The sequence below is a fragment of the Trachurus japonicus genome, chromosome 13, assembly GCF_045865225.1.
Source record: "Trachurus japonicus isolate A0001 chromosome 13, Traja_1.0".
In the NCBI taxonomy this organism is placed as follows: domain Eukaryota; kingdom Metazoa; phylum Chordata; class Actinopteri; order Carangiformes; family Carangidae; genus Trachurus; species Trachurus japonicus.
The window spans coordinates 41,399,962-41,412,404 of NC_140919.1; the positions used below are offsets into that span (position 1 = coordinate 41,399,962).

General features: G+C 42.5%; 1 protein-coding gene across 2 annotated transcripts in view; it reads left to right on the top strand.

The window, feature by feature from the left end:
• LOC146976667 (uncharacterized) overlaps positions 1 to 12,224 on the top strand; it is a 37,672-nt gene extending 25,448 nt beyond the window's left edge. For both annotated transcript variants that reach the window (XM_085796583.1, XM_085796584.1), the window contains exon 3: positions 11,682 to 12,224. In XM_085796583.1, the coding sequence (XP_085652709.1) occupies positions 11,682 to 12,181 (500 nt within the window). In that variant the 3' untranslated portion in view covers positions 12,182 to 12,224. The remainder of the gene's footprint in view (positions 1 to 11,681) is intronic.
• The last annotated feature ends 219 nt before the right edge of the window (positions 12,225 to 12,443 follow it).

Genomic DNA, 12,443 nt, shown 5'->3' on the forward strand with positions numbered 1-12,443 from the left:
AACCTAGACCTGATTGGTAATCAAACAACACACTGAGCTCTACCTTTATACAACATGGGAGCTTTAGACTAGTTGGAGTTTGTTGGGAAAGACAGACTGAATGTGACAGCGGCCTGAGAAGACAACCTCAGGGGAAGTCAAAGACCCCAAATTAACATGTTTACAGGAATCACCACAGGAAGACAACTTAGAATTACATGTGCACCATTTTTGGTGGTGAGATGTACCATACAAAATGTACAGTTTTACAACAAAAGTGTCATTTTCAATGATTTACCAAAATGTGGTTTTACTCTTGTGTTTTCTGGGTTTATGTGAAGTGGAACAATGAGTCATTCATTGTTAGATCAAAAACGTGACATTGGCCTTAGTTCAAGTCTGGATTTTAAATGTATATCTACATTTCCAGGAACTGGTCACATTCAAAAGTGAAAGTGTAAACTAGCTGCTGTAGATTTTACAACCTATAATAACTGATCTGTAAGTAATTAATTGTAGTTAAAGCCTGGCTGTGTCCTGGTTTATAAACTGGCTGCAAGCCAGTTTCTGAACTGTTTACACTTGCCCTTTTTATGGAAGAGGAAAAAAAGCCTCATCATAATTATGTTATAAAATTATGACTGCACTGTAAATCTAAATCTTTTTCCCTGGAAAGCCCCACCAGTCTGTCAGAAGTGAACTGTCTGTGAGGGGTGAGAGGTAAAATCTCAGTAGGAACCCCAAGCAGGTCCAGGATGACTGAGATCCTTCACAGACTTTCCACAACTATGGGAACCTGAGAAAAACAGTCCAGCTCTGACTGCTGCAGGCACAGAGGCATAAATAATAATCACATTTTCAATATTGATGAGGAACGTTACAGTGAGACATTTGCCTCGGTCCATGTGTCTCAAACCAGCTGTCATTTCTACTTTTCTAAGAAACTTCAGAACTGAAGTTCCGATGTGTTACATAACAGTACAGCCCATAATGACAGCCAGGAGCTGCTCTCTTATTACTGTAATCGCACACTGGAATCCACTCCACCTTATAGTTTCACAGCGTGTGTTTTAAGGGGAATTCCACTTAAAACTGACACTCACAGCTCACTGGTTTCTGCTAGAAAGATAAGTGGTTTCATTCAAGCTTTCCATTTAGCTCGTTCCCTAATTCATTACTCACCAGTTAACTGATTAGTCTATGATCAGAAATAAACTGAGCTGCATCAGTGAAACTAATTTCTGAAGCAGAACATTCACAAATGAAATGACATAAATGAAATCCTTTTGCAACCGTTTTTATAATGTAGTATACTCGTACAGTGATGCAGCAGCTGTTTAGATGTTTGGGTTTGATAGAGCCGAATGGTAATTTATTACAATTAAATCATGAAATATAATTGTTGAAAACATTTCTTTGCTGCACATTCCATGCCTACATGGAACAAGGAGACCAATCAGAGCCTTTAGACCATGGTGTTCTTCATTTCTGCGGTTCTACTGCTATGTGACCTCAGCTCACAGAGGTCTGCCCCACTGTGAGGATTATATTTTAAGGTGGATGTCAGCCTCAGAGGTAAAGACTCACTGTCTGTCACGTAACACAGACACAGAAACATGTGTTCTCCCTGATATGGAGATAACGGCTCATAATCCAGTCAGACTTTACAACACTGGAACATGAAAATGAGCAGGCGGTGTCGTGTTTGAAGATTCCCCACATGTTCAAGGACAGTGGAGGTAAAAAACCTGGTTTATACACTATAGGAATGATGAAGGAGTTCCTCATGGAACGCTCCAGGGTCCTTTAATGTTGTTAGGATGAAACTGATGCTGGACTATTTATATCCACTTTTTCAATGTAAATTCCAATATCCAATATGTTTTGAAAGGTTTTTGATCATATATGTTGTTTAGCACGAGACTAAAAGCCTAAAATCCTAAACTACACCAGCTCATACATGTATCATATTTATGTCTTTAGCCTTGTCTAAAAAGAGTCGTATGTAATAACAATAACTAGGCCATACATATGAACAATGAAAATCATTCTATTCCTTCTATACATCATGACAAAAACACCTGTAGAGCTTCAAGCCTCTGAGCCTAACCCAATAGGAGCTGTGGACTTCTATTTCTTATTTTCTCTGATAACCTTTGAACCTTTCTTAATTTCTAAGAAAGAAGCAGCTTCAGCTTTTAGCTCTGAAACTGAAGCAAAACCATAGCAATGCTTTCTGCGACTGAAAGGCTTGCCGGTGACTGGGTGCGTTTCTTTTTTGTAGAGAATATCGTTACAGAGGCAGCTCATTAAAAATCCTCCTGAGGGGGGCGCCTTAGAGCTTCTCGGCACCAGAACTCAAAATCAAACGTTCACACAAAGATATGAAAAGACACAATGATGTCATATCAACATCTCTGATCATTCCTCCAGAACAAACCTCCAGAGACCCTCCCTGACCTTCATAAAAAGAAAAGAGTTTTCTTTAGTATCACAGTGTCTGTCAAAGAAGTGGCCCAAGGATAACAGCAGCGTCCTCCCACATGACATTTCTACTGCAACATCTGTTCAACTTATTGTGGTGGACTTAAAAAATAACACATGTACTGTAGTTGAAATGAAAACCAATGACCATAGAAGGTGATGTTAGAATCATCACATCTCACCATGTGGAGACATGTAACTATAGTCCCAGATAAAACACTATGAGACATCACATTCTGGACGGACATATGACTGTGGACTGTCCTTTCACTCTATGTGTGTGTATGTGTGTGTGTGCATTAAAGAAAGACAGAGACACGTGTTTGGCAAACCACATCCTGTACTTCAAGTCAACGGCACAGGTTTCAACTTTGCTGGGCACATCACACACACACACACACACACACACACACACTGAGTCAATAACAGGAAATCAAACGCAGAGAAACAGCGTTTTCAGACTGACAGACTTCACTCAGTCTGAGTTCAGTGTTTGTTAGAATCACTGGTTTTAAACAGACAAATGGACCCATGGACTGACTAACACACACACACACACACACACCCTGCAAACAGTAAGTAAGTCTACTGTTACATTTCTAATATCTGTACATTTTGATGCGTTACGATCTGCAGCTGTGGTTTTGGGTTGCTTCGTTGGACGGTGTGTTTTATTGAACTGTTTGTGAAGATGCTCCTGCAGTCTGGACACGTTACTTCTCTTCATTCTCAAAGCAAACACATTTGTTTTTCACGAATGTCTTTTCCCCTTGAGATCAGCAGCCAGTCAGTTCAAAGAAATCACTTCAGATTCAGCTTGTGTTGAACATTTTGCAGCAGTTGCACGTGAACAAAGTGCACCAGTGCATAAGCATGCATGTTTGTGGTTTTGTTTGCACTGAATAGCGGTGATGTGAGCAGTATAACAGACTATGGCGTCAATTCAGACCAGGATTTTAACATGAAATAATGTTCGGACAAATCATCAAGCCTTGTTGTTTGCAGTCATTGTTTTGATACATTCATATCTGAGTCTGATCTGAACCTGTAGAGTTTATGTCTTAGTGCTTTTGCCTTTTTACATGTCTTCCTCTCTCTCTCTCTCTCTCAGCTCTGAACACACCATTTCTCTTGTAGCTGATATAATGATGATGTGATGAGGTCGGCACTCACCCATGTCAGCACTGTTTATAACACACTAAGTTTTGTGCTGGTCCAGTGCCAAAGCTGATAAGAGACTGGGGTGGTGGGAGTTGTGTGTGTGTGTGTGTGTGCAAGCAAGAGAAAATTGCAGTGATCTCAGCAGGGATAAGGAGACTGTTGAGCTCCTTTCAGACATTGTTACATAATTGGCCTATTATTTCATGATTTCAGATTAATGTGCCACTACAGAAACGCGGCCTTAAACACATAGATGTTAAAAAGCTTGTTTTGTTCCGTTTTCCCGAGAGTACCGAGTTAAATGTGTGAGTTAACCACCAACCACCCATTGAGAAACATGCAGTTCCTCTTATTACCACTAGAGTCTCGCCCCAAAATTGAGTCAGTGCCCATAGATTCCTATTTTAACTTATGTTTACAGCATTAGATTCATAGGGCAGCTATATGTCCTAGTGATTTTTATTCCAAGTAACACAAATGATCTTTCTTTGGTTTGATTTGAATTGTCGGTAGCAAGAAAACACTGGAAAATAGACATTAAATGCAAGATTTTGTTTTAAAGTGCAGTTCCCACAACCCTATGCCATTAATATATGGAAATTTACAAACTTAGACCATAGTTTTAAGGACTACATTGACCATTTGAATTCACAATTTGCAATTTATCTGAGATAGCAGCAAATAAATCACAGAATATATTATTATTATTATCTTTCTTATTCTTTGTTTGTCTGTAACAACATCTATTGCACGTCTGTCCGTCCTGGGTGAAGGATCCCTCCTCTGTTGCTCACCCTGAGGTTTCTCAGATTTTTCCCTGTTAAAAGGGTTTTCTATGTAGTTTTTCCTCAGTGGATGTGAGGGTCTAAGGACAGAGGATGTTGTTGTGATGCCATGTAAAGACCTTTGAGACAAACTGTTTATAAAAACGGGCTATACAAATACAATTGCCTTGCCTTGCCTTTTAAGGGATAGTTCAACATTTTGGCAAATTGGCTCATTGCAATAATCCCTATAGTCATAGCAGTAGGTTTGTTACCTTTAATAGTTGGTGCAAGCTATTCGTAGAATGGCGGAGCAGAGCCGTGAGCAATGGAGTAAAGCTGTGAATTCAGTGAAGCCATGTTTGGAGCAGATTGTGTCCTATCAGGTCATGATGTCAAAGTTGTTGGAATGTGACTGATGTTTAAGCATCAGAAAATCCACAACTATGAAAGAATAAAACATGTGTCAGTGTTTCTGTGATGGATGTAGGTCTGAGCTGTAAAGCTCAGGCCGTACATGTAGATCTGACTGTGAGGATGCTCTGACTTCTCTCCTGTGTGGTTTGATGCAGTTCAGGTGATTCAGGTTTGGTGTTTGTGCCTCCTGCAGAACAGAGACAGACACAGTTCACCAGAGACAGGAAGCATGAATGAAGCCACACGCGCACGCACATACACATGCTCACACAACTGACTCACTCCTTTGCAATTATGTCGACTCAGAACTGAAGCATGTGTGAATGCCATGGCTAAATATGGCTGTGACTGCTGCTGCTCAGTGTGTGTGTGTTATGCATTACTTGAGCTGTTTGTCTTTGAAAACCACTAATAAAAAAATTAGTTTAGCTGTTCAGTGAGAGATTCGGTTAGACTGACTACGTCACTACATCAGTGTGACTAAATGAGCTCTCCCTAAACGCTACAGTGCACATTTTGAAGTGGAAAACTTCATATCTATTTATGTATCACCCACTGGAGCTCATTTGGGCCCAATTCCTCTTTCAGGAGACAGATCAAATCAAACATCATCGTGACGTACGTCCATGTGAACCGGTGACGACAGGTTCCAACAGTTGAGGGTGGTTGAGTTCGATCTTTCAGTGAAGTTTGCAAAGAGCCAAAAACTTTCCCAGAAAATATGTTGGTGGTTTTCCAAATGAAACATCACTTCTTCATGTGGAGAAAAGCACAACAACTTTTTTTTTTAAACCACACGTCCACACTCCGTTCACCGTGTGGACATACCACATGTATGAGGAGGTTCGCTGCTTTACAACATTGTTGGCAGCTGTTCCAGCTGTTCCTGTAAGAACCTGCACTTCTGTTATAAAGCTGCCGAAGCGCTAAAAAGTCACTTAAATGGGAAAAACAAATCGAGGGTGTTGCGGGTGTGCGAGGAAATTCCTCCTGCCAGGACGTCTGGAATTCAAACACTAATGAAGTTTAAATACTTCTCCATCTCACAGTCGGGGCAGGTGTGTGGTTGTCTGGAGGGAGGGGGGCTGGTGGAAATGATTACAGGCTCTTGTGAAGTGATGATAAGAGGAAAAGAGAAAATTATATTGGTAACCTGTCATCTTAAAATGTCATCATCATCAATTTGACCCCAACAATTTGAAACTTCCAATTCAAGTACTGTATATCCATCCTCATGGCGTTGTGAGGAGCTGCTGTCTGCCGTGCTGGACATGAGCAGCACTTAGGTCTTCCCTGGTGTTCAGGTTTGAATCAGAACAACTGCAGCTTTAGATTTTTGGATTGAAGATCAGCATTAAAGTCTCTTTCACATTGGAAGAGGACGCCTCATAATGAACACTGTGTGAGCTCACAGTGCAAGTTTTTATGTTTGCTCCTATGGAGGTTATTTTCTATCATAAATCAAGAGCATATTATGTTGATTTGAGAGCATTACTTTTTGATTTGACGTTCAGAAAACTCTGCTCTCATATTCAAATTTACTCTGCTCGTGCTCAAACTATGTGCTCGATGTTTAAACCTGTGCTCTCGGATTCAAAGTTGCCCTGCTCGTGCTCAAACTTTGCTTTCGCATTCAAGTTTGCCCTGCTCGTGCTCAAACTGTGTGCTCGCACTTGGTCACAGCTGCCTGCGCAGAGTGTTTCCTCTTGCGCGGAGGAAAGTCCTGCTCTCGGATCTCTGCTCTGCTCACGGAGTTTCTGTCAACTGTCAACCAATAGAAGACCGGCTACTGTTGACCAATCAGATCATCCCTACTTCTATGCTTCTTTGTGGGTGCGTTCACTGTAATTCAAGGAGCGTCACATACGGGCGGGCACTCTTTCTACCGGGTTTATCTATTTCCGCCCCACAGGCTGTTAAATGTGGCGGCTCCCTTTATGTTTTGACAACTTTTGGAATAAAATATCAGTTAATTAATACACGAGCGCCCGTGCTTTTCATTACAATAGGTAGCTATATAAACATAAACTAGCAGTAGTAGCGGATGGGTGCCTTATGTATGTTTTTTTTTTTTATCCACGTTCATATATGTTTTATAGTCTAAATGCCAAAGTCACGTGTAAGTCCTGTGATGGTACAGTGGTTAAGGCAGATGACAGTAGCTCTTTTTGTTGATCATGGGACCGCTGGTTCGAATCCCGGCCCTGCCGGCACCCTCATGTTATGCTATTTGATTTTTATGATTTTTTTTTTTTTCATTGAAACGCTTAACAAGAGATGGTGGGTTACCATGCGTGATTAAAAACATGATGAAATGAAAATTAAAACGGTAACCCACCATCTCTTGTTAAGCGTTTCAATGAAAAAAAAAAAATCATAAAAATCAAATAGCATAACATGAGGGTGCCGGCAGGGCCGGGATTCGAACCAGCGGTCCCATGATCAACAAAAAGAGCTACTGTCATCTGCCTTAACCACTGTACCATCACAGGACTTACAAGTGACTTTGGCATTTAGACTATAAAACATATATACCGATGAACGTGGATAAAAAAAAAAAACATACATAAGGCACCCATCCGCTACTACTGCTAGTTTATGTTTATATAGCTACCTATTGTAATGAAAAGCACGGGCGCTCGTGTATTAATTAACTGATATTTTATTCCAAAAGTTGTCAAAACATAAAGGGAGCCGCCACATTTAACAGCCTGTGGGGCGGAAATAGATAAACCCGGTAGAAAGAGTGCCCGCCCGTATGTGACGCTCCTTGAATTACAGTGAACGCACCCACAAAGAAGCATAGAAGTAGGGATGATCTGATTGGTCAACAGTAGCCGGTCTTCTATTGGTTGACAGTTGACAGAAAATCCGTGAGCAGAGCAGAGATCCGAGAGCAGGACTTTCCTCCGCGCAAGAGGAAACACTCTGCGCAGGCAGCTGTGACCAAGTGCGAGCACACAGTTTGAGCACGAGCAGGGCAAACTTGAATGCGAAAGCAAAGTTTGAGCACGAGCAGGGCAACTTTGAATCCGAGAGCACAGGTTTAAACATCGAGCACATAGTTTGAGCGCGAGCAGAGTAAATTTGAATATGAGAGCAGAGTTTTCTGAACGTCAAATCAAAAAGTAATGCTCTCAAATCAACATAATATGCTCTTGATTTATGATAGAAAATAACCTCCATATGCTCCTGTCATGAAAGATGAATATCCAAAGTTAGATGTTGTTAAATATTTGTATTATTATGCTATTCTTATTTTTTCTCATGATAAGGGTCATTTGTTATGCCTATTTTGAGGAACTTATTTATTTTAATACACTTAGCAACTAAGACATGACATTATTTATTACTAACAAATGTTGCTTTATGGATGGATCGATGCCAGTCTAAATGTTGTTGTGTTGTTTTATCAGTACAATGACTATAAAGTATCTTAGACAGAGAGGCCTACTGACCAGTCCATGTTAACTGATGAGAGATCAGATTGTGGACTGACACTAGTCAGGGCCGGAGGAGTGATGTTTCCAGGTTCAGTCAATACTTCCACCCGTCCATCTGGTCCTGGTGGACACACACACAGCTGTGTCCCACTCCAGGGGCTGGTCCTTCTGAGAACTTTTTTGATTACTTGTTACTGGAAAAGCGCTGTTCTTTTACAACATCGTTATTCCCTTTACTGATTGAGACACAGCTAATGTCTCACTAACACCATGACAAATGATTTTACTTTTTTTTTTTTCAAATTTGGCACAAACATTCAGCTGGACATAAGTCTGGCTGCCCCCCCCCCCCCCCCCCCCCCCCCGACCAAAGATTTTCTTGGTCGACCAATAGTTGTCATTTAGGGCAATTAGTCGACTAATCCACCTTTCATATACAGTTCAGTCATATTGATTTTGACTTAATTTTGACAAGACACGGCTCCAAACGTTTTTTTTTTTTTCCTGCGATCAATCGACCAATTAAACTAAAATTTTGGTCGACTAATGACCCTTTGGTTATTTGGGGGCAGCCCTAGACTGATTAGGATGGACTGATTAGATAGTGGTGGTTCAAGGTCTAACAGCAATTCTGACAAAATTTCACAGTTATTAATCAACTCTGGAGAAACAGGAAGCTAGAGTGTGGAGGAGGCAGACAGCTACAAGCAGCTGATGCTGGTTTTGTAAAGTCAGTGTCGGTGCAGTAAAGATCAGAGGTTGTCAGTGTCTGGGTTACAGCTTTTAAATCACTAGAAGCTGCAGTTGAGTTCATCTTCATCTGTCACTGAGTGTACCGGTGTTGGTAGGTGTATGGACAGAACTAGGCTAGCTGTCTGTACCAGCCAGGATGTGGTTAGTGAAGCTATAGCTAACCACTGATCACCTGACTGCAGAGTGTAGGCTATCTATAGGCCGACATCTGGAACACACTGACGATTGAGGTGTTGCGCTCTGCTGCTCAGACACCGCTGTCGTTTGCACAGAAGAAGCAAGAAAAGGGAAGAATTAACATCGTGTCAGTCAGCGAGGTTCAGGTGCTGCGCTCTGCTGCACACACACACACTTCCTGTTTACCCTGACAGATGAGAGCTTCACTATCCAGCTGTGCCGTCTGCATAAAAAGTTCAGAAAATCATTTGAAATAGGAGTTGATAGCGGTTTTTTGCCACTGCCAGTGGTTGTTTTTGAGACAGAGAAAGAGAGAGAGTTGTCAGCCAGCAGGTTTTAGGAACTAGTTTAACAGTGCAGGTGTCTGGGTGGTTTACTTCACACACACACACACACACACACACACACACACACACACACACACACACACACACACACACACACACACACACACACACACACACACACACACACACACATCACCTGTGTGTGGCCTGTGTGTGTGTGTATAACAGACAGCTGTGTAACTCAGTCGGACATCAGTAGGTATTTGCTCATACAGATTACGAGGTGTGTATCAGCCTGCAACAGTTGTTCAGTGGAAATCTGCATGATTTGACTTATTATTCAAATCATCAACTAATTTAACTTTGTGAATCAAAGTTAACATAAAAACTGTTATTTATGATGATTCATTTTCAGCTTGTTGTAATGAACGAGATGAAGTGTGTTAATGTACTTGAGTGAAGCTGTGTTGCTGTTGTTGCTGTGTTTGTTGCTCAGCCCCAGTTACTTCTTCATATTGTGTTGTGGTGACGTCTGAGGTGGTTTGTTGCACCTCTGTCTTACAAAACTCACTTTACGAAACATTTCCTCACAAATGAAAAAAGATAAGCGGCAAAAATGAAGACAACACAAAGTGCAGTTCCTCTACTGACCACTAGAGTGTGGCTCCAGCAGGAAGCCGGTCCTTTCAGGCCTTTTCACATAGGATGCTGTGTTTGGTGATGGAAACGGCATCAGGAAGTGTTTCTTTCCCCCCTATGCCTGTTTGATGCCCTGTATATCTGACAAATAAGCAGAAGAAAATCCCGTCATTAGTTCTTCTAAGAGGGAGAAGAGTAGCAGCAAACACAAAGAGAGGGAGGGAGTGGGTTCACGAAACCACAGGGCAAGACAGGAGGAGCGAAGGTTTCATGATTCTTGCTGAAGATTGATTTGATTTGATTTGATTTGATTAGATTTTTTTATTTTGGTCAATCAATAGCAACAGTACAAAGCCACATAAAAAAAACAACTTAACCGAAAAGGTTGAAGGCTGAAGAAGCCTAGGAAACTGAGGGAGTCGCACCAAAGTGTCGTCACAGTGCTGTGCCCAAGTTCAGTCTGGCTCATCGACTCTATAACACACTTTACATGACAAAGGACTGAAGTTGTATATAGTCCAGGGTGTGGTCTCTTTGAGTGACAAGTGGTCGAGACGACACTAGCCACAAATTTTGCAATTACACCCCATCCTGACATACAGCGACGCGATAGCGACAAGACAGCGATGCGAGCAAGCTCTCTCTCTATCTGAAAAGTTCACCCTGCTTCCTGTTGACAAGCTAGTTAGCAGAGAGAGGAGAACAACCGACTGGCAAGCAGCATGGACGAGGAGAAATTAATTTTACTAGTTCAGTCCAAGATGTCAAAAACGGCAACCAGGAAGTCAGGAATCTAAAAATAGCACCAGAAGTTTGTTTACGTCAGTGGTTCTCAACTGGTGGGTCGGGACCCAAAAGTGGGTCGCGGACCCTTTCTGGATGGGTCGCGGACAGCTGGTCAAAACAGTAAATAATATTTAATGCACATCTGATGTTGGACATGTCTTTTATTTTGAAAAATAACTTATTTTGAAAGGCACGAGACACGTGAACACATGCAGTTGTAATGCTCCTCCTCAGTTTCTTATTATTTGCTCTAATGTGGCCTGAATGCAGTGAATCTTGTTTTGTTTTGTGGGTCTTTATTTTGTGCAATTTGATATTTATTCACTTTTGTGAACATGCTCTGAATGCAGAGATGCATTAGAAGTCAAATATATTGTTTTGTTGGTCTCCATTTTGTGCAGTTTGATATTTTTTTATTCACTTCCGTACATGCAAAATTAGTTTTTAAAGGCTTTAAAAAAAAAAAATCTTGGTTTGAATTCTATAAAAGTGGGTCGCGACTTAATGACCATGGGAAAATGTGGGTCCCAGAGTGAGACTAGTTGAACCCCTGGTTTACGTCACATATCAGGACACCTTCACGTGAGATTTCGTCGCTGTTTCGCTTGCTGGCTGTTTGTCAGGATGCGGTGTTCGTTGGGAGTTAGAGCCTCTATCTATTTTGTCATTAGTTCCAAAGAATGTTGTTGATTCTTTATACTGAGGTGATTATTTCATCCTTCATATTGTAACTTTTCATTGGATGGGACCAACCTGTCTGTCTGTCTGTCTGTCTGTCTGTCCCTCTCCAGCTGCCAAGCGTCCCTCCTCAGTCTCGTCCCTGAGTGGGATTGTGGGAAGGATGATGTCATCCGGGGACCGAGGAGCTTCGTCCTCCTCCTGCACCTCCGTCAACACCGTCTGCTCGGACGGCGAGCGGCCCGCCTCCCTGTCCCTCTCCTCCTCCGCCTCCTCGGTCTCTCTGCAGGACGCCTCCCACTCCTCCTCTTCCTCCTCCTCCTCTTCCTCACTGCCCTACGGCGCCGTGCCGACCTACAACGCCTCCTCCTCCTCCTCCTCCTCCTCCTCGTCCTCCACGCCCAAAAGGAACGGCTCGGACATCAGCCTGGACCTCACTCCCCTCGTCACGCCGCACGGAGGACCCCCCCCCCGCAGCGGGAGTCTGCGTCGCCAGGGCGATAGGTGGAGGACACCGCGGCGACGGCCATGCAGCCGGCGCGGTGGCGGTGGCGGCGCCGGCCAGGCCCCGGCAGCTGTCACGGCTGGAGAGAGTGGTGATGGAGATCGTTGAGACGGAGCAGGCCTACGTCAGAGATCTGAAGAGCATCGTGGAGGTGAGAGTCTCTGCTGAGCTGCTGAGCATCAGCTCAACGTTCACATGTCACGTTGAGCTGATTTCTTTGCTTTGAAACAACAAACCGCCATGTTCAAACCTGAAACAGAAACTTTATTTTGCACCCCCTGAACGTTTCCAGTTTGTGATCAAATACATACTGGTCGTTTTCATATTAATAGAGGCAGTGATGCAGTTATTCAGTGTCCAGTGTTGTACC